This window comes from Haliotis cracherodii, unplaced genomic scaffold (assembly GCF_022045235.1).
Source record: "Haliotis cracherodii isolate W230 unplaced genomic scaffold, xgHalCrac1.p SCAF_2, whole genome shotgun sequence".
NCBI lineage: Eukaryota > Metazoa > Mollusca > Gastropoda > Lepetellida > Haliotidae > Haliotis > Haliotis cracherodii.
Window position 1 is genome coordinate 65724982 of NW_027266275.1, and position 27545 is coordinate 65752526.

At 42.2% G+C, this 27545-nt stretch overlaps 2 protein-coding genes across 6 annotated transcripts; both read left to right on the forward strand.

Annotated features, from left to right (window-relative positions):
- Positions 1-145: 145 nt before the first annotated feature.
- LOC139468374 (ADP-ribosylhydrolase ARH1-like) lies at positions 146-27545 on the forward strand. Of its 5 annotated transcripts, XM_071250298.1 has the most exons (14): positions 157-194; positions 339-434; positions 2884-2964; positions 6947-7129; positions 7621-7674; positions 9230-9331; positions 11345-11420; positions 12446-12502; positions 14382-14503; positions 16154-16259; positions 23146-23316; positions 24056-24106; positions 25830-25932; positions 26663-27545. In XM_071250298.1, exons 3-14 carry the CDS (start codon positions 2961-2963, stop codon positions 27230-27232), a joined length of 1599 nt encoding a protein of 532 aa, XP_071106399.1. In that variant the 5' UTR covers positions 157-194; positions 339-434; positions 2884-2960; the 3' UTR covers positions 27233-27545. The 5 variants fall into 5 exon arrangements, with proteins under 5 accessions (XP_071106398.1, XP_071106400.1, XP_071106396.1 ...); XM_071250297.1 differs by lacking the exon at positions 339-434 and having other exon boundaries at positions 146-194; XM_071250296.1 differs by lacking the exon at positions 339-434 and having other exon boundaries at positions 179-268.
- LOC139468377 (uncharacterized) lies at positions 17596-18990 on the forward strand. Its single transcript, XM_071250302.1, has one exon. The coding sequence runs from the start codon at positions 18040-18042 to the stop codon at positions 18952-18954; it is 915 nt and encodes a 304-aa protein (XP_071106403.1). The 5' UTR covers positions 17596-18039; the 3' UTR covers positions 18955-18990.

Genomic DNA, 27545 nt, shown 5'->3' on the forward strand with positions numbered 1-27545 from the left:
TATCTACTTCAAGCAATAATCGTATAAACTACTTTACATTACAACACTTATAAAATGTAAATAATACCCCAAATGTTTTATATCATAATAAAAAAAAATCAAGTCTTTTAGAATGCTCCCCAAGTACGCATATATTTATGATGTAGTCACAAGTAGGAAATGTTCGCTTTCAGTTTATCTTGGATTTACCAATGGTAACGTGTTTCGTTTATGTTGTCATCTTTGGTTAAGAGGTATTTTGCGATACTTTCATTTGGAACTATTTGGGGTTTGTATATTTTCTCTCAATTATTATCCTAGATTGCATGACTTCTCAAAAATACGTTACTGTCTTCTAGTTCTACTGGAAGTGGACCCAGGCCTAGAATGAATCTGTTTCTGGGTATGAGTATGACACCCCACAACGGTACAACACGTTAAGCGGCATTCACACGGTACTACGACTAGGCTAGTTGGTACAAGTTGCCCAACTTTTATGCAATCACATGTTCGTAGTTGTACGAACTGAAGTTGTATACGAGAGCAGGCTAAAACCGCATCTCAGCAAAACGTCATCGATTTCTGGGGCGAAAACGGCACCTCTATTTTTAGAACGCGAAGAAGAACGCTATATAAGAACGCTTTATGTAGTTGTATATATATTTTATTTACATGTTTTATTATGTTATGTTGTAGTGTATATGTTTTACTTGGTCGGGGACATGGTCTATTATCAAGAAATTTTCTTGTGTTGATGTCTGAAGGGGAGAAAAATGTGATATATCTATTAAAGTACTGTTTATTTCCTACTTACTAAAACAAATATTAAATATATAGTATACCTGTAGTCCAATTTCTTGAAAAATTCATGAGACTCAGTTTCAGCTTGACATTGAGTAAGGGTAATCAAAGCATGTTATGTTTTCACAATAAGTTTAGTTGCGCCTCCCAATCAATTGGAGTAGAGGCTAGTTTCTAATGTAAACTTGTTTTAAGGTTATTAACATTTTATCATTTTTTGTGTTTGCAAGTGACCATGTGAGTTTAATTTCATTTATTTTACTTCAAAGCATAAAAAGTTCACAAAAAGTTTAGTTTCGCCTTCCAATCAGAGTCGGTGATTAAATTGGAGTAGAGGCCAGTTTTTAATGTAAATGTGTTTTAACATTTCACAATTATTTGTGTTTGCAAGTTTGTGAGTTTTATTTCATGCATTTCAGTACGAAGGTTAAAAAAAAAATAGGTGCCGTTGTCGCAGGGAATTTGTAGCTGTTTTCGCTTTAGGCGAGGTGACGTTTTTGCTTGGTGACGTTTTGCTGAGGTGTTGTTTTAGCTATAACCCATTGTATACTACTTGGCATTCCCATGGCAGCGAGTTGCATTCAATTCGGATCTCTCGAGATTTCTGACCAAAAACTTGTGATTCATTACATTACCGCTTGAATTCTCTTTGCTGAGTTAATTTTCAGACCCACAGTTTCGAAAAATCGCACGGTACCTGACCAATCTGTGACTTTGCAATTTTACAGAGTTGTATATAATTGAATTCTCAGCTCCCATAGTGAAAAATTAAGGACTGGTTTGAAAAGCAAAAAGTGCTAAATGTTGTCCGAAGTTTCTGTTTTGCTAACCAAAAAACCTGTAAAATATGTAGCCACATTTGATCGTACATAGATAAAGTATCGTGCGACAAAATGTTTTCTTTGACAGCTTTATGTAAACTGAGTGAACAAAATACTGTGTACCTTTCATTCCTCACTTTAGCTCTAATCTTCAACCGTTCTCCATGGAACACATTGAAAGTTGGCAGTATGTATCCACATTGGATATTGCACATTTTTGGTCTTTTTGTATGTTAAAAGTAACACCACTTGGTGGTTATATTTGATTGTTTGTTGCATATCAATCTCTCATACAGTGAAGATACTGAATATGCTGAAGGAAGCGCCCCACAAGTTTACGATTAACCCCCATTCATCCCTTTCCATAGACCCACAGTCTTGTCGCAAAATGTCGTCGGCACTATGTACATGATGTATACTGGCTAGCAACCAGTTATTGCCGAGGACCAATTATCGCTACCTCCCCGTTATTGCGCGCACATGTTACTTTTTGCTCGTTTACATTAGAAGAGAGAAATATTTATCCGAAAATTATGAACAAAACAGACTCTTGTAAGGAAATATTTTAAAAAAAACACCATAGTCACCCTGCTCAAATATAACTTTAGAAAAGACACGCGAGGGGTGTCATGTGACCACTTCCCACGCAAATATAAATCAAACAAGATGATGCACTTTCAGCTCTGTCATCATGGTCATAGCTTGTTATCTGTCCGTCATTTCTTCCCCAAAATACAATTCTGAAACCTATTTGAGCTATATTTCCAAATATGCATAACTTGGATATGTTGCTAAATACATATAGTACTAAGTGTTAAGAATAAGCATGTGTTGATTGAATTTGGGGAATATTGCTTTTTGTCAGTTTGCAGACAACAAATTGATAGTAGCATTTCTTATTCAATTTGATGAATAAAAAATTGAGTGTGATACCCGAGATACTTAAAAATGTAATAAGTATAACTGAAGGGGTGCATGTTATTACGTGGCATGTGTTGTTAAGACGATGGCGATAACTGGTACAGTAAGTCGATGGGAAAGTTCTATTTAGACTGTTTTGATTCCCTGTCGTAGCGTTATAACAGAAATCAACGGGATCTTATTTCACAGACAGAAATAAGAGCATTTGCTCATCGTTCCACAAAAATTGAAGTTATTGGTACAGTCAACTTTGTACACGGAATATGTCAGAAACAGCATGAAAAAATGGCGATAACTGGTCAGTGAACAGTATGGATTTATGATATAGGAAATGACCCGTAACATCTCTGCTGTGTTTCAGCGATCCGTTCTGACAACGAAAACGTGTTCAACCAACTGTAGCTCAGAAACCAGTGGTTCGATTTTGTCCAAAGATTGATGGGTATGTAGACAACGACTGAGGAGATAATTTGGAAATTGCAGACCAGTTGATCTTAGAACTAAGGGGAAACAAATAAAACGTGATTCATGTAAAGCAACATATCATATTCCTCAGTATTGCTCATATTTTCAGGAGTTCCCCATAGAACACAATCACATTTTGCACATTTTGTGTTCTTTGGTGCATGTTAAAAGTGAGGCAACCTGCCGTTTTTTTTATACTTCTTTTGTGTCTTAAAGGGGCACTGATCTAACGCCATTCCCCGGACTGGTTGTTGCCTTTGTTATTGTTTTTTCCCCCGTGAGTACCCGGATGATACGCAACGCAACTGAGCGTGACCAGAGACTGGGCTACCGTCTGCAAGGACAGCTAAATAAACTTGGAGGCTGGAGGCAATATTTGTTTTACGCATTTTTGAATAAACACTGATTGGTTAAATGTGATCTTTAAAGATTCGACAAAGGGCGCATGTTAATTAATTTCTTCAGCCTAAACAAACAGACAAAAAGAACGGCGGAGCTCATCGGAAGTCGTCATTTGGAAATACCCCAGATGGTTATAGTTTAATACTAAAAAAAGTATCCATGCAGTGAAAGCATTTTCGGATTTCGGCTTGCGTCGATAATACGATTACTACTCCCTTGTTGTCATCCACGTTTTCTCGTATAACCCTACACTTGTGTATTTGTCGTCATTCACTTGAAGCTCAGTTAATGAATTTATTACAGGTACAATTAGTGGTAGCACCACTTAGATTACCTGACAAAGGTTCTCATTTGGCATTTATTGTGTCTGGGGTAATTATTCAATCTAAATCCAGGTTTGAAGTGAGGTGAAATGTGCGTTATGTAATATGCACGTGGCAGCCCAGCAAGAGATGAATGATCAGTTGATTTACTTTTTTAGGTAAATCAACGGATCGTTCCTAGTCATCAAAGGATTAACAGAAAATACGTTGATTGATTAATCACTGTTATCTTGCACAGTGGATATGTCAAAAGTGAGTGTTTACATGTCTAGGTTTACTAAAACAAAGGGAATACACTCATATCATGGAGTGAAGTGCTGATGTAAAAACAACATTCTTTGTTCAAAGGGTTAACTGATAATACGTTGATTGGTTGCTCATTGTTATCAAACTCAGTGGATTTTTTAGGAACCGTGGACGTAATGAAAATAGTTGTCACGTGGGCTTTCTCAGCCAACCCTTGAGACTTGACACCTATGTGAAACACATGAAACAATCCAAGTGATCAGTTGAGAAACGAACACTGGTTTTAATATCCCGAAACGATATATATCTTTTAGAATATTTGATAGTTACAGAGACACGTGACATCGAATAAGTTATTTTGCATAGCTGCAGATGAGTGTCACATTATTCCTTTGTGTGGATATTCACGGATACATTCCTCGAACAAGGAAGCAGCCTATTTATACACATAAATTTGGTAAGTTGTAATTATGGTATTTGCGTTTTGTTTTCCTTCATTTGAACCGATTCGTTCTTGTTTCTTTACGTCTTGGTTGGGAAATTCTTCAATGCGCGATAGACGTTGTTTTCACAGGTCATTTCCTTTGTAAGCGTGTATAGATTACCGTCAATTTGTAAAATGTGATTCTCTCAGGCAATTTATAAAATGTGTAAATATTTCAGTCATTTTGACTAAAAAATCTGTCCAGATTGATTAAGACGATCAAAAGGGCCTACAAACATCACAACAGATTATTATGTAGGATTAGAAGCCAAACAACATAGAAATGTACTTTTCAACGTAACATTTTCAGTCTCTTGGTGATGACATTAAACATCAAAATGTTTGGAATTCGTTATCATAATAATACAGATGGAAATGTTTTTCAGTCACTTTGTAAAATAACTGAATATTTATACGTTTAATAAATATGTTACACATTTTGACAGTAAAAAAATATACACACTATAAAAAAGGCAATGCTCAGGTGAGATATTTACTTTGTGTTGCAAGTCAAAATAGTGTAAACGAAAATCGCAAAATTACCAAGCAAGTGACTTATCAAAACTTCGTCACCATTACCGATGCTACCCACAAAGATACCTACATTTCCTTATTATCTCGAAAACTGTATTTCATTTTGTTGATCAATGTGACCATACGCTCTTATTACTACCGGTATCCATAAAAGTGACTGATGCGCTTACGAATGGCGCAACAGAGGTCGCGAGCTAGTCTAGATTTCTGCTCTACATCCGGGTACTCACTGGGAAAAAACAATAACAAAGGCAACAACCAGTCCCGGAGAATTGCGTTAGATCAGTGCCCCTTTAAACTGTCATGCAGTCAAGATCCTGAAAGAATCTGCCTTTCCATAAATGCTAGAGCTATGAATAGTGTTATTTGGAATACCCTCTGCAATAGGTGTATGGTTTTCTAAAATTAGAAGGTGACCTTTGTGTCCAGGTTTCAGGTGAACTTTGGGGTGTTTTCTTGACTTGACTAACAACTTAATAACAAGTTCAGTCCAGACAGAGTGAGAGAGACAGTATATGCTTATTGTTACTAGAAAACGCCTGCAGAAATTGATTATAAAAATGTGGCGCATGAGCACATCATGTCAACATATTCACTCAGCTACTGTTAAAATATAAACTGAACCAGTGCAAGAGCTGTTTCTGGGGATCATGACAGGTCAGGTTTGTTTGTTAATGATTAATGCTGCACTCGGCAATATTCCAGCTATATGACGACAGTCTGGAAAAAATTGAGTCTGGTCCCGACAATCCAGTGATTGACATCATAAGCGTCGATCCATGCAGTCGGGCTGTGATGACATGCATCAACCAAATCACTGAGCCAGTCCACCCGATCCTGTTAGTCGCCTCTTACGACAAGCATAGTCACATTTTATGGCAGGCATGGGTTGCTGAAGACCTATTCAAACCTGCATCTTCACAAGTAGACAGGTCAGGTACATGTATCAATAGGCAATGTATTGTTACTATTGAGAGTAAAACAATTTTGTAAAACAAATCCATGTAAAATCTGTGTGGATCGATGCTCATGATATTAATCACTAGATTGTCTATTTATAGACTGCTGTCATATATAGCTGGAATATTGCTGAGTGCGGCGTTAAACAACAAACCAACCAACCAATGGGAATGCAGTGAATGGTGTTTTTTTATGCATTTTATTGACAGTTTTTTTGACAAGCTTCAATAAAATATGGAAATTCCTGCCACTAACTGACTTTACATCGACAGAGGATCTTGTGTAAAATAAAACAATAACCATGGCAGTTTTTGTATTTATTTTTGAAAGTCCATTATTGTAAACGTATAAACGTCTTGGTTCAAGACAGAGTGACAATTAAATCCATACCGCATATGACCATAGTTTTATGAACTGAGATAGAGACAGGTGACTTTCAGATTTAAGGCTTTAATGCAATAAGAAAGTATTTTCGGAAATCGGAAGGTTGATTCAAATACAAATAGCTTTTGTTGCAAAACGAGCTACAACCTTGGCACATGCATGTTAATAATAAGAATGTGTTTTCCGAAACTGCACAAAAACAGAAGGTACTAATAATTTGGTTATGAACTGAGCTAGAACTATGGGACTTAGTGGTATGAAATTAATGGAGCCTGATATCACTGCTCGAAGCCATATTTTGGTAATTTTGTTGTTGAGATGCTTTTATAAGAAAAAGTTGTTCCTTCAGATATGTAATAATAATAATAGTCATATTAATAAACTCTAATCTTTGTTTTCAAACTGATGTTCCCTTGTCTGCTATTGATTGACAGTTGTCCGTTTTCACCTGAAAAATTGGTTGGTCCAGATGCATGGGTAAAATGTCTCAGTTACAGAGTGAAACATGAGCTCAGGATTTCAAGGATGTCGACGTTCATACATTTTGGCCCTCACTCTATGAAGGTTCATACTCCAATGAACTCACACAAAGTGAAGGTCAATTCTTAATTGAAATTTGTTTGCAGGAATGGCCGCGACTAAGCTTGCTCCGGTCTCCATGCTGGAACGGTACAAGGCTGCCATGGTACTTGCAGGCGTCGGGGATGCTCTTGGGTACAAGAAGGGAGAATGGGAGTTCTGTCACAGTGGACAACTCATTCTAAAAGACCTGAAAAAGATGGGCGGATTAGAGAAGATCAAAGTGAACAGTTAGTATTGTCTCAGAGAAAAGCTCTCACTTCAAATTCTTAAATTGTGAATCTGAAATGTGAATAATGAATCTTGTTGGTTGTACATGAACAAGACACCTAAAATCACTGTCACTTTGCTGTGTATTTAATGTTCACTGTGTATCTATTAATGTTCAACGCATACACTCGAGCAGATACAACTCATGAATATTAATTAGATCGTTCACTTCGTTAACAGAACGTTATTATCAAGATTATAACAAATAAACGTATGTTTTCCATGTAATTCTAAAATGATGTTATTTGTTATTAATTGTCTGGTGAATTAAACTATTTAAATTTAAACAATTCATTATTCATCATATTACGAATACGTATCAACTTGTAATGTGTGTGACAAGTTGTACTAAAATACGCTATTTGAAGGGGGCGTGGCATAAATGCAAATGTCCGATTGGGATTTTAAATTTTCCCGGACCCCTGATCTATACTATATGATGTGATTCCAGAACGTGATTGGATGGTGAGCGATGACACAGTCATGCACCTGGCTACTGGCGAAGGTATATTGGTTTGGTTTTTCAATTGCAATATTTCAATGTATGTAAGCTTAGCTTACATTATCAATGTCAAGTAAAACAATTGGTGATGCAATTATTTTCGTTTTCAATCAGAATGACTTTTTGTCCTTCTCACGTAACAAATACTTTAATGTGCCAGATTGGATTTGCCATTGTTTTCTTGAATATCTTTCGCCTTAGTGTTGTTTTGCATGCTCTGGGTATGAATAAAGAACTGACTTTCACTTTGTGTGAGTTCATTGGAGTATGAACCTTCATAGAGTGAGGGCCAAACTGTATGAAGGTCAGAGCTTGCTCCGACGTTCATACAATGTTTGTTCCTCACTCTATGAAGGTTCATACTCCAATGAACTCACACAAAGTGAAAGTCAATTCTTATAAATTTTTTATCACAATTTCTTACCTCAAAGGATGTAGGCCAAGATCTAAACACAATTTTATTTAGTACGTGTGACTTCATGTTTACACTGACAGCCATACAATAACCAGCTATATCGCGGAGTAAAATAGTTCCTCAAAAAGAGAGGTGACATGGGCGTATGGATGCACAACTTGCTCTTCAGAAACATCATACGCAGCACGTGTTCAAATCACATCTTCATTAGATGAGAAAGGTCTGTAAAGAACTACCTCAGTAAGTCAGTCACAATGACAGCGCGTCGTAATACATTTACATCAAGCACAAGACGTCAAAATGGCCGACACGATAAACGTGACGGGAGAGATTTCCGAAGTTGTTAATGAACCAGTGGCGGTTACATGTGTTAGTCATCATTGATCAACTGGCCAATCATTGAAAGGTGAATAAAAATGCGCCAAACAAACACTAAGGTAAATTCATAGATTGCTGGAGACGGTCAATGTCAGCCTAGGCATGGATCGAGTCGATACTACGATAGTTTAGATGTGCATTTGATCGTTTGTTCATTAGGTTAGGCCGCAGGGAGGATATTCATGAACAACCATGCAGTTACGCTCTCTGACATTTCTCAATGTATACTGAAATGCTGAGACCAAGAATAAAGGTTCTAAATGATCAGAATGAACGCTTATGTATGTTTTCATGCTAGGAAATTCCCGGGGGTTTCCCCAGGAATGTGGAAGTAGTCCGTCAGTGTTTGCGTCATTTCAAGAACAGGAACTCGTGAAAAACGTATGAACGTCAAATTGTGTTGTTCATACACTTATGAACGTCAATTTCGCAGTCATGTGACCGACCTCTCGTCCAATGGAAAAGCCGTATATTGTGTAAACTTCAAATTAAAAAATTATAAAGAAATGAAGTGTGTTTCCGCCTTCCCGTCCAACTAATGTGGAAGCCCGGACCGTGAACTCATTTCTGTTTTTCCTTGAGTTGCACCATAGTTTTTGTCACTGTCCCAGTATTGTCCAAAGATAAATGTATGATATTTATGAGAGGTGTTGCATCTACAAGCTCAGTCTTTGGAGAAAAGGTAAATATAATAAGAAAAGGTTGGTGAAAATGTTCTTCTTTTTAACAATTGTGTTTTCATAGGACAATAATATTCTGTTACAGCTCTTGTGTCTGAAGCGGGTCGTGTAAACCGGGTGAAGACTTATCATGAGATGGCACACCAGTACAAAGTATGCATGAGGGATATGGCTGGAAGGGCCCCAGGTAGGATTGATGCTCAGTTTTATTTGCTTTGTATTGGTTGATAAAAAAGTGAGTTCAGTAAACGCTTACTCTCAAATGCTAAGAACTGTATGACTAACAAACTACAGCAATTTGACATGACCCACAATATTTTCTAAATGGCCCACATAACTGAAGACAAGGATCAACACTCTCCCCTTGTATAGTGACCCTTCACTGTGATGTGTATTGCAGGGCCTATCTCTCTCTGTACTACCCATTACTATATATAAGAGAGATACGCGATAAATTGAAAGAACAGTGAAGAAAAAAGCATTGTTTATTTCATTGTTCTATCATGACATTATTTTTTAAAGGGAAGTGTATTGAGTTGTTCCTCATGGATGTAGCCATCTTCCTAAGGCAAGTGAGTTAACTGATTATAAAAGTCCAGTTTCCGACCTTGCCGAACTAGGCTGGCAATGGAGTTACATTTTGGCTGGACTAATGAGTCTATGCATAGTCCAATCAAAATCACGCTACGAAATCCGGTTTGTAAACTGTCACACAGATTTCGGTTGATTGACGGATTTGCAAAGCATGTGCACCTCTAACTCGTTGTAAACAGATATTTTCTAAATAATGTGATTTGATGCACTGCACGATGTAAGACTTGTTTCATCACAATATACATCTTGATTGTCGATCTGATTGTTTTGGCTGGGTGCTGCCATTTTGTTTGAAGCAAAAGTAAGTGATACAAGAGATGGAATCTGACTGGTCCATAGGAGAGGCATAGAAGGGTCATAACTCCTAATAGCTGCTGGTGACGCTAGGATCAAGCCCAAGAATTCCAGCCTAGTTCAGCAAGGGTGGAAACTGGACTTTTAAAGTCAGTTAACTCTCTTGCCTCGGGCTACTGTTAAAAGTGGCGTTAAACCCAACTCACTCTCTCACTCACTCTTGCCTCTGGAAGATGGGATGTAGCTAGACAGTACAGATGAACACAATGGCCAACAATCACACCCAAAAGTGGGAGAGATATGACAATCGGTATTGGGGGAAAAGGTGCAGACAATCAACGGGAAAATTGTGAGAATACCAGACTTAACCCCCCTGTACATAACATGGAGTGTGCTTTTGCCAAGGGCAGATTGTAGTCGGGGAGTCATCAATATTTAAATACGGGTTAATGTTTTTTAAGCTTGTGCAATTTATTGACATCCATAAAAAGGCTGTACTCAATGATATCTCATATAAGAAATATATGACTTGTTGTCATTGTTTATCGTACAATAAAATACAACAAAATACTGCAGGGATAATTCTAGGGTAGGGCCTTGTGCCTTTAGCCCCTAAATTTGAAAAAGGGTCCACATTTTCAAATACAATGGGGCATTTTAACATTCTGCTGTTTGGGCAAGTGTGGGTCTACCTCTGGAATATATGATATTTTCACACAAAGGTCACAAATGTCAGAAAATTCCTAGAGTGAACCCTGTTATTGTAAGATAAACAACTCCCACTTGTTGTTTATGTTTCAAGTAAACCATTAACATGGTGACCAAAAATATCAAGTGGGCATATCCTGCATTACCGTATTCGACGTAATAAGAGCCCCGCTCTAATAAGCGCCCACGGCGATATTTGCTAATATATTGGCTAGTGAACAATCCCAATCAGCAATCCTTCCGATTGATCAATGTACACAAGACTTATTTATTTGTGCATAATACGCACTCGTGTGTTATATCACCCTTAGTTATGGGCAATTTAATTCTTGAAAAATATATCTGTCGTATGTAAACATTTCAGGCTGTTAGCATAAACCACAAAATTTACGATCTTTCAACTCAAAATTATATTCTAATAAGCGCCCCCTATTTCTAATTTTGAGAGCACCCTGGGCGCTTATTACGTCGAATACGGTAATCAGTATTAACTAATTAAGCTAAGGGACAGTTACCTTGTTACAAGTGATGTTTTGGTTGTTTTATTGCTATGGACATTGCAGATAGTCAGTACTGCTTGTGATAAGGTTCTGTTTGATTGCAGGAGCAACGTGCATGGCAATGGTGCATAGTCTGAAACCAGATACAGATAATGGATACAAGATTCCTTTCAATAGCAGGTAAGCAAGGTGAATGGAGAGCTCCCATTGGTTTTGTGTACCCTCATGGTGCCTGGCCATCAGTGGGCTATAACCTTCAATACCCCACCGTGATGACATCACTGTACACTGTATAAATGCGTTACAACTTTCTTATTTATTCACACAGTGTGTCTTTATTGTACTACATTCTTCAAATCTAAACAAGATAGGCACTGCCTAGGCATATGTATTGCTCATTTAATAGCCCAACTTTTGCTATTGTAATATTTTTTAAACTATATGTTATTGTTTCCATGGAAACAATTTCAGCTACGTCTCAAACATCTCTAGGCCTCGTTTCTGAACCATAACTTGCAAACTTATGAGTATTTTTGCATGAAACTGCATGTGCAATGACCACATGCTCAACCATTTCCTTTTCAATTTCTTGTGTTTCCATGGAAACAATTTGGACTTAGTCTCACACAACTCATGTTTGTTTCCCTCCAAAACTCTACATCTAATGAATATCTCTGCAGGAGACCATTATCTTTCCAGGTTATTATTTGCTATTATTGTTACACTAACAGTAACAACTTGAACTGATCTATCAAAAAAGGGGGAGGGGAGACATCTGTTTTAAAAAACACAATTCTACTGCTAACTTTGAATCTTTTCTACCTCACTCAAAACATGGAAGCACCTTAACATGCAAAGTGAAGTCAAGTAGGCTCCCTTGTTTGAAATCAAGATGTCAAATAATTCATATCAAGTACAATTTTTTACTTTTCCTGCATTACTACTTAATGCATCTACCTTTGACAGGGGCAGTGCCTAGCCATGGTCCTTGATGAAGAAAAAATGTTGTTTTCACTTTCAGTTTAGTTTTCTAAGGACACTTCGCGGCTGTCATGTGACCATCCTTCGGGACATCACATCTGGTCACATTCGGATAATTTGCATGGGTGACAAGCAATAATGTGACCTGATGTTGATGTTGTAGAAATGTTTATGTCGATGTCGATGTTGTAGAGATGCCGATGATGATGTTGTTGATGTTGTAGAGGTGGCGGGTGTGGAGCGTCCATGAGGGCCATGTGTATCGGTCTCAGGTACCCCAGGTAAGCACTCCTTCATGCATTGTCATGGTCTTTTATGATCGACCATCATTTCAAGATTTGATCAGCTGAGCCTCTTTCTTTATCTTATGCTCGACCATCATTTCAAAATTTGATTGCCTGAGCCTGTTTCACATCAACCCAAGGATGGGAGTTCAAAATTTTGTGAGCTGGGCTCAGGTAATAATTTAAAAGAAAATGGGGGGAGGTGGGGAATTAAACCAGGGCCTTCAGCGTTACAAGTGAAGATTTTACCCACTTGGCTACCCCACATAAACATGAACTTTTTATAAATAAGATGAGGATGAATTTAAAAATCATGATGGCCTCTTGAAAATGTGGATTTTCAATTCCAAATACAGAACTGTGCTTTTCATGTTATTGTGCAAAGTAACTGAAGCAAGCAAGCATCACTGCTCCGTAAGCGCTTGATTGATTCACGGCAGCCATTACCGTCAGGGCCCGAAATGACAAGTGCCGCCTTGCTTAGGCTCACATTAAGTAGGAAATGGCACGCTTGGATTTTATGTAATGTGCCTCATGGACACTGTCTTTTACACTAGAGGTATTTACATTAATTTATATTCCATGTCTTGACAAAATCATACTGTGAAATGAAACAGTTTCCATCTTTAGTTGCATGTTCCACTGTCGCTAGATGACTTCCCGTTGTAAAATCAGTCAACATTATTCAGTGATTTCCATTGACTGCATCTTACAGACGTTTGAGAAGATGCTCAAGTTTGCACGAAATACATTTGAATATACTCACTTTTTTCCTTATTTAGACGAAGCGTCATGAATACTCCGTAGGTTGTGCATTTCAAACGGAAGTAGTTATTCATGTTGACGGTAAAAAAACCTAGCAGACAATTGCTAATTGTCAGAATGGACAGCCCCAAAAGAAAAACTGCACTATTTTTTATTTCTTCAAGCCTACTGCTGTAATTTAACTTCTAATAAAGTTACTGCAGACAACAAGCAAATAAACTAGTCTATATAGCCAAGTGCTAATGCTAATTGAAATTGAATAAATCCCTGAAAAGCGAAAATGTTATGTAGACATGACTGACTCCTGTGATTGTACAGATGAAAGTGATCCACAATTATTCAACAGTAAATCCAAGTGAGATAATCCCATCATGGTACTCTGTGACTTGGTTGATGCATGTCATCGTATCCCATTTGCGTGGATCGATGCTCATGATGTCAATCACTGGATTGTCTGGTCCCGACTAGATTATTTACAGACTGCCGTCATATAGCTGGAATATTGTTGAGTGCTGCGTTAAACAACGAACGACCAAACAGATCATGGTAAATATGTATAGGTTAAAACACGCCTACGGGGTTTGGGTTGAAAATGTAAAACCCCGAGCGAGGGAAAAGCGGGCTCAAGGTTTTACATTTACAACCAAAACAGAGGAGGCATGTTTTATCCAACTTATGAACCATATAAGTCCAAGAAATACCAGAAATAATAAGAAAACATCAACATACCTCATAGCAAAACAATACAGTGTATAGCGGTATGAAAGGAATTTGCTCAAAACATGCTAGAGAAAGGCCAAGTGCAGCATGGATTAGCTGGAGTCATGACATGATATATTTAACAACTGCTCATCACCTGCCTTGGTAGTTCAGTGGGAAAACAGTGGGTTACAAAACTTAACACGATATGTAAGGTTGCAGGTTCGAATCACGTCGTGGAATTTTCATTTTAAAAAGAGGCACACCTAAATTGTGGTGTTTAGGTGTGCCTCTGAAAAACGGGTCCAGTGTCCTTGGACACACCTGATTCTTTTCTAATTTTGAGCCCTGTTACCATCTTTAGGATCAGGAGGAATAGTATTCAGTTGGCACAAGATAGTTATTGTTCTAGACATGAAGACCTGAACGACCTGATTGCTGTCAGCATTGAGAGTGGCAGAATGACACACCATCATCCCACAGGCTACCTCGGAGCTCTGGCTTCAGCACTCTTTACAGCTTACAGTATCCAAGGTAACATCTTCATCTATTTCATTCTAAGTTGAAGTATAGCCAAGCATGTTAATAGTACACGACCAGTTAAATTTGTAGTTTACTAAAATAAGGTGTTGATAGCGGACTTAGAAATATATCATGATCCACATAACCTTAGCCATTATGTCAGACAGGATAGCAGATATGGTTGATACAGTAAATCATGAAATTAATTGATATCGAGTCGCATTTTTTTCTAGGGGTCAGCAGAGGCATTAATTTGGAGACGCATTAATTTCCAGATTTACAGTATCTACCTGACCATTTTTCTGTCACCAGGTGTTATCACTGAACTGTATGACATAGCTTGTAGCACGGGTTGCGAGCGGTACCTTTGATCTTACCCGTGCTGTATCATGGTAGTAAGAGCACGGTTTGTTAAAGATTATTACCATTGGCTGACGCCAAGATCAGCAAGCCCCGCCTACTGGCTTGAGAAATTTCAAACTTACAACAATGTTTCTTTAGTGTTGTACACAGTGTTCCAGAGTAATAACGTAAATAAACAACAAAAAACAATAGAAATGTTTATAATTTTATTAAAAGATTACAATATAACTGTCAAACATAAAAACAACTGGACACAGAACGCATTTTGCTAAATTCGGAAAATTAATAGTTGAAATTTCTAATGTGCCTTCCAAAGTTTACACTTGATTTAACAATTAGTTTAAAAGTTAAAAACGGTTCGAAGGCAGAAAGCATGTGTCATATTTAACGTCATATTATACGTCACTAAATTTTACACAAACTCGCGCAATTTGGAATGACCGTCGTAACCCGTGCTACAAGTCACTTACAACACACCCACCTACTCGTTGTTTGGGCAGTAAGAGTACGGATTGGCTTGACAGACAAAAGGATCACCTCGAGGCTCCGCCCCTCGGTCCTTTTGTCTGTAAATCAAATGCCAAGCCAAACCGTGCTCTTACTGCCCAAACAACTCGTCTTGGTGTGTTGTAACTATAACTTAAAAGATTATCTCTGATCACCTATCATAACTCACATACTATAACATAGACATAAGACAGTCATAGTGCTAAGATAGCTTTGTGCCATTGGCCCTGAACTGTAGGTCCTGTCTGTAAGTAGATTTGGGGTGAGAAGGTAGCATATACACAATCAAAATACCTCCTTGTCAGAATGATGAGATCTGATTGGTCCATGTGATCTTGATAAAATACTGTATATCTCGCCTTGGAGGGGAATACATTTCTAAGTGGGGAATAAATCTCTTATGCCCTGCCACAAGCAAGTCAGGCTGCACATGGTTTCTGAGAAGCAGAAAAAATCCTTTATACCCCACTTCAAAGCAAAAATCTGCACACTTTTTGAGTTGCCCTTACTGTATGATAGACACAATCTTATCATAACTGTTGAACTTTCATCAAAGCATCAGTTACATCCAAAATATAATATAAAACTATAGATATATATATTCTTTCCTCCACAAATAATTACACATCCAATATTCTTCCTGTCTGTAGGCTTCATGCTGTTACTACCATTAGATTCAGCCTTTAGTTTCTCTGGAAGTTCGACTAACCCACACAATGTTAAGAATGATATTAACATTTTGAATTTCTAAGGTCGTCAGATAATAAACAGGCTGTTTACTGTTACCTTCAGGCAAGCCGCCGGTAGAGTGGGGACAGGGACTACTGGACGTCCTACCTCAAGCCTTGAAGTATATCAAGGACAGCAACTACTATGCGAATGAGAATGAAAAGGCCTGGTAATGTAGACACAACTAGCCTTTCCCCTTCTTTGACAGATTTGGTTCCCATGTTTGACTGCTTAATTCTAGCATACCAACATAAGGAAACACACATACATGCACACACGCATGCGCACACAGGCACACTCAAACACAAACTCGGCACACACAAATGCATACACACACACACAGACAAATACACACACACAGACAAATGCATGCACACACAAACACACAAACACACACACACACACACACACACACACACACACACACACACACACACACACACACACACACACACACACACACACACACGAAAGTGCAGGCACACACAAACGCTTGTACACACAAACCAATACACACAAACATGGTTCCCATGTTGGACTGCATAATTCTAGCACACCATTTTAAAGAAACATGCATACATGCATACATGCACGCATGCACGCACGCACGCACACACATGCACACAGACACACACATATGCACACACACATATGTATGCGCACACACACACACGCGCACACACACACGCACAAACGCACTCAGACACACACACTCAAATGCATGCACACACACACACACACACACACACACACACACACACACACACACACACACACACAAATGCATTCACACAAAAACACCTGCACACACAAATACACACACACACATACATACATACTGCAGAGACACATACAGACATACACACACACAAACGGGCAGGAAACCTAAAACACATTCAATTACATTAAGTAATACGTTACCACTGTTATACCGAGGCTGTTGTCTCCCACAACTGCTGCTATAGCGAAATCTACCACAGAGATCTCAATTACCTCATGCAGCACGTGCGTAGCCACCTAGCTGCCATGTGACACCCTTCACTCTTGTCTCTTTCGTCTGCTAAGCAAGACGTGTTTTCTCCTGCTGAAGCGTTCCTGAAGATTTGGTGATATTTATTATAGTTTATTCTCTAATAAACTGTGCTTTTATGGGGCGTTGCGGTAGCTACGCTTGGTTATAATTTTCCCGCCAAACGGAAAATTTTTCCCGCCCTTTTTTCTATATACTTGCGGGGTTCGCGTATGCACGTTGTGTTTTACGTTTCCCCTGTTCTTGTATGTTTTGGGGGTTAACATAACTTATTTCTTTAATAAAAGTTATATGTGTATGTTATATGTTCACATTGCTCGTTTATTTTCTTGTGAAAATGCTCGTTTGTGAATCATTGTGGTGCGTGCGTTGTAACCATGTTTTGTTCTTTGTTTATAGCAAACAATCAATGTCTGACATGGATGTGTCCCCAGTATCCACCCCCTCTACCCCTGCTCCTCGGAGTTGTGGGGTGTGCAGAAAGTTTTTGTCGTCCCGGGATCCCCACGATCGTTGCCCGCGGTGCAGGGTTCCTTGCGGGGACACCCGGTGCACCCTGTGTGAAGGTCTGGGGCCTGCGGAGTTTGAGCGGTACCGGCTGTACGTACAGTCCGTCTCCACCCCTGTGGTGGCCGGTTCGTCCGGTCGGGGTCCCCGTGCGGGTACCACCTCCTCGGCTGCGGCGGATCCCCTTGCGGCCCTCGGGCTGTCTGGGGATTCCGTCGCCGCATTGTTGTCGAAACTTGTGGACTCCAAGCTGGCGGCCTTATCGCAAGATAGGCCGCTGGCTGTTCCGTCCCCGGCCTCTTCGGTGGCCGCGGGTTCGGACGCGGGGTCCACCGGTACGGCGGCGGCTGCCGTGGTTACCGGTCCTTCCCCCGAACCGTTGCTTCCGCTATCGGTTAAGGACCGCGTGGCCATGGTGTATGACCTCTTCGAGGACATGCCAAAGCCCCTGCCGATACCGCGGGGAATCCACGGTTCCGTGGGTTCCTCCGAGGTATACGACGAGACGTCCGACAAGGCTTTCCCGGCATCAACCTTGCTGCGCGGGATTAAGCCTTCTTTGGAGAAGGCCTTCACGGCTGCCTCCGGTCGGGGTCTCCCGTTACCTCCCCCGTCGTGGAGAAAAGGGTCTTTCCCAGTACATGACCTTGCCTTTCCCGAGGCTGGTCCTTCTGCGGAAGCCCATGTGGAGCGTTTGGGGGTCCGTGCCCCACCGGTTGCCACGGTACCACAAGGTACCTTGCAACAGCTGGACACCCTCGCTCGACACTCCATGCTGGCATTGTCTCACGGAGACACATACCTGGCTGCAGCGGCCAGTCTGGTCGAAGGTTCTCCTACGGACCGAGACCAGCGCATTTACAACTGCTTGCTCGGTTTGAATGCTTCCCTGGAGTACGTTGCCGGGGCTTCGGCCTTTGTTTCCGGCACGTGCCATTTTCTTCGGCGCCAGTCGTATCTGGCTGCTTCAGGGTTGGACGCTGCCAATCAGGAGGTGCTCCTTTCGCAGCCTTGGTCTGCTCGGACCCTGTTTAATAACAAGATCCCTGGGGTTCTGAAGGAACAACAGGCCGCTGTGTCTGCCGATGCCTCTCGGCACACACTGGATCTTGTGGGGTCCTTGCAAAGGCGCCTGGGTGCCGCTCCGAAGCGGAGCGCGCCCCAGGATGCTGCGTCCGGCAGGCCTAAGGGGTCGGGTCCTTCTTCCTCCGGGAAGAAGCCCCGCTCTGAGGGCTCCGGTAAGGGTTCTCAGCAGCCCTTTCGCGGGAAGAAGGGGAACTGGGGGAAGCCCAAGTCGTCTAAGGACGGCAAGGGCCCCTCCAGGTGACTCTCATTGGAGGGGTTCGTATGCCGACAGCGCCAACTTCGGTTGGCCCGTAGGCGAACCCGAGTCACTTGGCCCTGGACAGTTGCGCCCCTCCGGCCCCCCTCTCTGTCCCCAGTGGGAGCCAGACTCCAGACTTATTGGGAGAATTGGGAACAAGTGTTCGACGACCCGTGGGTGGTCAACACGATTCGGTACGGCTATCGGCTCGATCTCAAAGCGAATCCGCCGCTCACCGTTGCCCTGTCGGCAGGTTTCTATTCGGAAACCGATCTTCCCTTCCTCGCCGATGCCATCGGCAGGTTGGTGGAGAAGAGGGCAGTTCGGGAGTTAGCTCTACCAGAAATAACACCGGGGTTTTACTCCAGGATATTTCTCGTTCCCAAGAAGGACAGTGCCGAACTCAGAATGATTCACAACTTGAAATCGTTCAACGAGTTCTACCTGCGCAAGCCGCCCAAGTTCAGAATGTTGAGCTTGACGGACCTGAAAGCACTGATCATGCCGGCCGACTGGCTAGCTTCGATCGACCTGAAGGATGCTTATCTGCATGTTCCGATTCACTCGGATCATCACAAGTATCTCAGGTTTGTCTTTCAAGGCAGGCACTACGAGTGGGTTGTACTCCCATTCGGTCTTTCATCCGCTCCCTGGCTGTTCACCCGGTTAACCACCCCCATAGTGGGGTTCCTCCACCGGAGGGGTGTCCGGTACTTCGCGTACCTGGACGACTCGCTAGTAGCAAATCGAATGACGGACACCCTGTCACGCCATCTCGTTTTCGCGCGTCGGCTCTTGGAGCAATTGGGGTGGATTGTCAATCTCCCCAAGAGCGAGTTAACCCCTTCTCAGAACTTGCAGTTCATCGGAGGTCGGTTCAACACGGTGTCCCATCGCCTATTTGTCCCCCCAGACCGGTGGCACAAAATTCAGGCGATGATTGCCAAAATCTTAGCGGTGCAACAGACTGTTCACTTTTGGGAACAGCTGGTAGGGCTACTTGTATCAGCCCAGGACTGCACCGAACGGGGTCGTCTCCAACTCCGCCCGCTGCAACGGTTTTTAATCCAGTTGTTAGCAACGGAGGTGAACAGTGCGACCGTCGCCCTCCCGGATCGGCTCCGACCGCATCTGGAGTGGTGGACGGTCCCTTACAATGTCTTATCAGGAGTCTCTATGCGGCCCTACCGGGCCACGTTGAACCTGTATACAGACGCCTCTCTAGTGGGCTGGGGCGCCCATCTAGAGGGGGAGGTGAGCTCGGGGCTGTGGTGCGTAGACGAACTAGGTCTTCACATCAATTGTCTCGAGTTCAAGGCAGTGATCAACGCAGTCAATCACTGGAAGCATCGTCTCGTCGACGCCCGGCTCATGCTGGCGACCGACAACACGACGGTAGTGTCCTATGTGAACAAACTGGGGGGAACCCACAGTCACTCGCTACTCGATCTCACGTTCGAGTTTTACGCTCTGGTGGACAGTGTCCCGTGCCAGATACGCGCCCGTCACATCCCAGGTGTGCGGAACGTACTGGCCGATGCTCTATCGAGGCCTCAGGATCCGAGCCCCACAGAGTGGATGCTGAACCCAGTAGTGTTTCAGTGGCTGTGCGAACGTTTGGGTCGTCCGATGGTCGACCTGTTCGCAACACGGTTCAACAATCAACTCCCGTTGTTTGTCTCACCAGTCCCGGACCCGAGGGCCATCGATCACGATGCTCTCGCGTTAGACTGGACGGGCTTGGACGCTTATGCTTACCCGCCGACAGCGTTGATACCACACATTCTAAGCCGGCTTCGAGGAGTTCGCTGTCGAATGTTACTGATCGCGCCCATGTGGCCGAACAGATCGTGGTACCCCGACTTGCTGACCCAGGTCACGCAGTCGCCACTCCCACTGCCTGTGAGACCGGATCTCTTGATCCACCCTCACACCCGTCAGTTTCATCCAAACGCAGGGCAGTTCAATCTGCACGCGTGGATGTTGTCACCGAGCGTCTGAGGAGTAAAGGTTTTTCTCGCCGGGCGTCTCGGGCATACGTTAGTATGCATCGTGATTCTACCCAGAAGGTGTATAATGCACGTTGGGTTATTTTCACGAAGTGGTGTTGTAAACATCACATTCATTCGCCAGATAAGGTATCTGTGCAGGATATTGCTCGTTTCATGTCTCACTTGCGAGAGACCCGGAAACTCTCCGGGGGTTCCATTGCCAACTATGTTTCGTCCGTTGCTACGGTACGGGACGTTGCTATGGGTACCAGTCTCTCCAAAGAGCCGGTGATACGGGGTATTATCAAGGGTTTCAAACAGCACGATCTTAAGAAGGGCCGCCTTCGGGCACCGGCCTGGGATCTTTCCCTAGTGTTGCAATCACTTACGGAAGCTCCGTATGAACCCTTGCATAGTGCTTCGTTCCGGCATGTGACTTGGAAAACAGCATTTCTCCTCTCCTTTGCCACGGCGGCACGTGTATCCGAAATTCATGCACTCGATGTCGCCAAGGTACGATTCGATAGGGGTGACGAAGGAGCGGTCCGCCTGGGCCTGCTCATGGGCTTCGTCGCCAAGAATCAGAGAGTCGGGCAAACGGAGAGAGAATTCACTGTAAGATCCCTCAAAGAAATCTTACATCCTGCTGATACTGAGGACAGAGCGCTGTGTCCGGTTAGGGCCCTTAAGTATTATCTTAAGGCTTCGAATGAACGTAGACAAGGGCGTGACCGTCTGTTCATATCGTGTAACCCTAATCGCACGGTTGACATAACTCGCAACTCGATTGCGTTGTGGCTTCGTTCTGTCATCAATCTGGCGTACCGGTCTCGGGGGTTACCGGTAGCGGGGTCAAACCCGCACGAGATCAGGGCGCTAGCGGCAACATTTGCCCTACACTCGAATATCTCTGTTCACAGAATATTACGAGGTTGTTACTGGCGTTCTGACTCGGTTTTTGCCAATCATTACCTCAGAAAGGTTTCTGATGAAGACGTGGAGGGGGTGCACCGTCTTGGGCCGCTGATCGCGGCACAAGCGGTCATCTAGGGGGTGTGTCCAGCGCAATTCCAAACTCCGCAGTCGTCAGTCCTTGCACGGTGGTCAATCTGGGTCGTCTCCAATGTTCCCACGCCGTGGGTACAGGAGTGGGGGTCCTGCAAACCAGCGCACTCACACCACAGGTGAGGCGGCTTTTTGTGTGTTTTGTCCTTATTTGTATTTTGACAATTATGCATTTAATTGTCTGTCGTGTATTCCAACCTTGCGATACATGCTTACGAATACTGGAATTAGGTCACGCGCCTAATGCATACTTTAAGTAGGCTTGCTCTGGGATATACGGTCTGAAGGAAATTAATTTCCCTCTTTTCGACTGTTTAACCTGATCTAAGATTTAGCTCACGCGGATACAGTGTTCTCATCCGCTGCGGCGATGAAATACCTATCCAGTGGGGCCGTTTGGAGTCACCAATCGTTTTGGCAATGACGATTGAGCCTTACGGTATGCGCTTGACAGTGCTTTGGTATTCCTATAGGGTAACGCCTAGCTAGGTGCATGCGCATCGAGTGTTTGCCTTGGTGTTTACTTCCGCTGGTCGGAAGGAACGCTAGCAGTCAGGATTCGGGTTGTAGGTGCTCCCCACCGCCTACTGTGGTAGTCAGCCTCGGTATAACAGTGGTAACGTATTACTTAATGTAATTTGTAGAATTTTCCTATTCGGAATATTCTATAAGTAATACGTTACCACTGGGCTGCTGCCCGCCCGTCCGTCCCCCGAGCACTTGCTCTCGCAGGAGACAAGAGTGAAGGGTGTCACATGGCAGCTAGGTGGCTACGCACGTGCTGCATGAGGTAATTGAGATCTCTGTGGTAGATTTCGCTATAGCAGCAGTTGTGGGAGACAACAGCCTCGGTATAACAGTGGTAACGTATTACTTATAGAATATTCCGAATAGGAAAATTCTACAAATTTCTATCAAGTTTTTTTTCATTCTCTTCACAAGGAAAACCTAAGGCAACAAAATATCTTGTAACTTCATCAATTTTGACCAACAATAAAAAATGGGACACTTACGACTGAGGTGGATGAGTCGATGTGACGCTTACATCAGCTTGTGGCTGTACATCAATAGGAGTAGTCACAGGCCTGGATGAGAATGTAAAAGAAACTTATATCAATGATTCTCTGATCTGTTTCAGGCCATACTTCAAGGAACATTGGGAGGCATATGTAGATTTGCGGAAACTAAAGTCTGGCGAACCAGAGTTTCCCAGCAACTATGATGATCCGGATGTGAGAGACGACTTCTATAAAAGCATCAGCTTTGGTGGATGGGGAGGAGCTAGTGGCCATGACTCCACAATCATTGCGTGAGTGCACACACAGGCAGCACAGTGGTGGACAATATGAAACACAATGAGCCCCTCTCTTGTAGACTGGTTGCTGGATGTGTGTGAACTGCGTCACCTTCATGATGTATAGAGACAGGTTATCTATTCCGATGAATCTATTTTTGACCAACAGTCATGTTGCATTTTCCATGTGTTTATCAGCCAGTGTCTTTGGCACAGCTTATTTGGAATTTAAGTTTTCCATATTTAAAAAAAAGTCCAGAAAAATAATCCCATCATAATCTAGATTAGCAGGGGAACAGGTGGCCCTGTCCTCTAGGGCGCCACAATTCACTGTGCAGAGTTGCTGCCCTTGGGAACGCCAGAAACCTATGATTGTGCTTTGAAATTCTGGTTCAACCCAATTGTTTCTAGGTTTGTCAGCACCATACCATGCTCGTCGGTTTCACCAAAGTGGTAAAAGTCTGAGACCTACATCACTTTGGGCTTTCCTTCTACATTAAGGTGGAGTCCCGTGATATAGCTGGAATACTGTTCAAAAGTGGGGATAAACCCAACTCACTCACTCACTTACTTTTACACTATTAAAACTGGTTCAAGAAACCAAAGATTAACTGTAAGTTTTAATCTTTTTGTGATTGTACATGCCTTCTTGTCATGTTTCATGGAATACGTTCAAAGCATCGTTAAATCAAACTCACTCGCTCTTAACAAGGTTTCACTGTGTTTGTAAACAGAGCCATTTTGTAATCTTCAGCTATGATGCCATCCTTGGCGCCGGTCAGGACTGGAAACAACTGTGCATGAGGTTGGTATAGGCTGGCTTCTCACTGGTCAGAATTAGAAATAAGAAACAAATACTCACAGTTAAGGCTTGAATGTTTTTGTGGAACTTTCAGTTGAGTATGACCAGTAATACCTAGTTGCATGATGGAGTTCAATCTGTAGCAGCAGAAAATCCAACTTCGCATCCAAGTTTATTGCACCTATATAGTGACATGCGTGCGTGCTTGTATGTGTGCGTCGCTATATAGGTGCAATAAACTTGGATGCGAAGCTGTTTTTTCTGCGTGTGTGTACTACCTCGGACTGATGCCGATTTATAGTGCTAGTCCACTTGGATACAATACCATAGTTTAACATGAATACCCCACTCAGACACAGTATTCTGACTCTGAGCCGGCCAGTCCTTTTTTAAGCCCCGTAATGCCGAGCACCAGGCAGGGTAAAATTACCAGTCCCCTCCTAATTTGTCAGTCCCAACTTTCAACAATTAAAAAAAGTTATAACAATTACCTGGTTTTAATTCATTCATCATGACATCATCTCTGAAGTAACTTAATTAGATCTACACATCATTCACACAAAATTCAGTCACAATTTTCTATGTCTTTTTATTTTTCAAGACTAAGTCACTTCAAATATATATTTAACCTCGAACCAAAGCAAAATGTTATTTCCTTGCACTAAAAATAGACAAGGGGAAACCCTGAAGGTAACAGACAAGCTGACTTCATTCTATAAATATACTTATATGAATATCGCTGTGTTTTGTTCAACAACAAAGATTTATAAGGTACTCTATTTGCTGGTCCACAGGGACTGGCAACAGCATGAATTAACGGTCCAAACCCAATTTTACCGGTAAAACACTGGTATTTACTGGTAAATGGGAACACTGCAGTTACTTGTACAATCTTGCAATATTTACATGCTACCAGACCCATGAAGACCCAGGGTAGAATAGGTCTTCAGCAACCCATGCTTGTCTCTACAATGAAGGTCCAGGTTAGAATAGGTCCTTAGCATCCATGCTTGTCTCTACAGTGAAGGTCCGGGTTAGAATAGGTCTTCAGCATCCATGCTTGTCTCTACTGTGAAGGTACGGGTTAGAATAGGTCTTCAGCAACCATGCTTGTCTCTACTGTGAAGGTACGGGTTAGAATAGGTCTTCAGCATCCATGCTTGTCTCTACTGTGAAGGTCCGGGTTAGAATAGGTCTTCAGCAACCCATGCTTGTCTCTACAATGAAGGTCCGGGTTAGAATAGGTCCTTAGCATCCATGCTTGTCTCTACCGTGAAGGTCCTGGTTAGAATAGGTCTTCAGCATCCATACTTGTCTCTACTGTGAAGGTACGGGTTAGAATAGGTCTTCAGCAACCATGCTTGTCTCTACTGTGAAGGTACGGGTTAGAATAGGTCTTCAGTAACCTTGCTTGTCTCTACCGTGAAGGTCCGGGTTAGAATAGGTCTTCAGCAACCATGCTTGTTGTAAGAGGCAACTAATGGGATTAGGTGGTCAGGCTCAGTGACTTGGTTGATGCATGTCATCGTATCCCAATGGCGTGGATTGATGCTCATGATGTCAGTCACTGGATTGTCTGGTCCAGACTGGATTATTTAAAGACTGGCGTTGTACAGCTGGAATATTGCTGTGTGCGGCGTTAAACAATAATCAAACAAACAAAACATGCTACCATGAATGACTGTGCTGCTTGCAATGTAACTCTCACTCCCTCCTCTTTATCTAGGGGCATGTTCCATGGCGGGGACAGCGACAGTACAGGAACTATAGCGGCATGCTGCTACGGCGCCATGTATGGATTTGAAGGTGTGCCAGAGGGAAACTACAAAGTAAGTAGTAACCATGGTAACTATATTGGCTTTGGATTGCATTTAGTTGCACATTGTATGCTCTACCTCTACCCATGTTTCATTTAACTGTTTTGAAACTTGTAGAAATATTTATATTTCTAAGTGTGTAATTCTGCTTGTGACATCTTAACATAGCAACAAAGTATAATGTTAAATGTTCCTGTGGTTATGACCACCTTCGTGGTCTAGTGATAGAGCGTCCGCCCGGAGAGCGAAAGGTCCGGGATTTGATCCCCAGCCGCGTCATACCAAAAGACTTTAAAAGATGGTACTTTTTGTTACCCTGTCTGGCGCTTGGCATTCAGGGGCTTAAACAAGGACTGGTTGGCTCGGCATCAGTATACTGTGTCTGAGTGGGGTATTCCTGTTAAACTGCGGCAGAGTATTTCAGTGGGCTAGCACTATACAAATGGCATCAGTCCGGACTAGTACAAGCAGCTCTCGCCCCAGACACACACTTGCATGCACGTCGCACATGTATGATTGCAATAATCTTGGACGCGACATTATGAACCCCATTTCTCCTCACCACCTGTGGTTGTAGTTAAAATGTTTTCGGCATGTGTCCGAAATGTTCAGTTTTGTATGTTCTTTTTGTGGAGGATCATTCAAGTCGGATTGTTCAGTGAGATGTTATTCTGCTTGTTAAGCATGTATGACAAGGTGGTTAAAGATTATAAGGATCTTCAAAGCAAACATATATTTCCAGAAACTTGAGTACAAGGATCGTCTGGAGAAACTTGCAGAGAAGTTATATGATCTGGCCCAAACAAATGAGGTTAGTCAGAACAACCCCGTGGGGATGGCTGTGACAGAATCGTCTGAGGTTGATCCTAAACAGATCCAGAAAGATTCTAAGAATGAAGACAAGGAAAAACCCATGGAGATGGAGGGTGAACCCACTAATGCGGAGGCAGAAGAGGGGAAAGGTCATGGTTCCCTGTCAGAGCAGGACAAAACAGAAGCTGGTGATCACGCTCCGCCAAAACAGGAGATGACACATAAGTGTCAAGATGGTGACAAAGTAAGAAATAATGTTCAAGAAATGGATGATGACATGGGAAAAGATGATGCCAGAGAAAGAAATGCTGGCCCCACAAAAGATGATGAATCAGACGTAAAAGCAGGTGAAACTGATGATGACAGTAAACCAACAAATACCGGTGAGGTCAAAGACAATCTAGATGGCAGTCTGCCAGTTGAACAGGCAGAGACTGACATGCAAGGTCAGGATGAGTCGTCTGTCGAGGGAACACCTGGGAAAGGGACTAGTGTTTGAAGAATGTTGCAGATCAGATCATCAGCCATTTTTTTCTTACTTATTGTCATAAATAATGACCTAAAGTCTTTCAGTGTAGATTATAATATAGTGCTTTATGTGATAATTGAAAGAATAATGTGAGAAATATTATTAACTTGTAAACATGTTATTATTGTAAGTGGTATACATGTTTTATGTAATAATCCAACAGTGTACGTTGTTAGACAAAGAAAACTGGGTTGTAGAGAAATCACAAAATTTAATGTTTAAAAGTTTTGTTATTTGTATTTGTCAGGATAGACACAATTTTTATGGATAACAACTTCTTTAA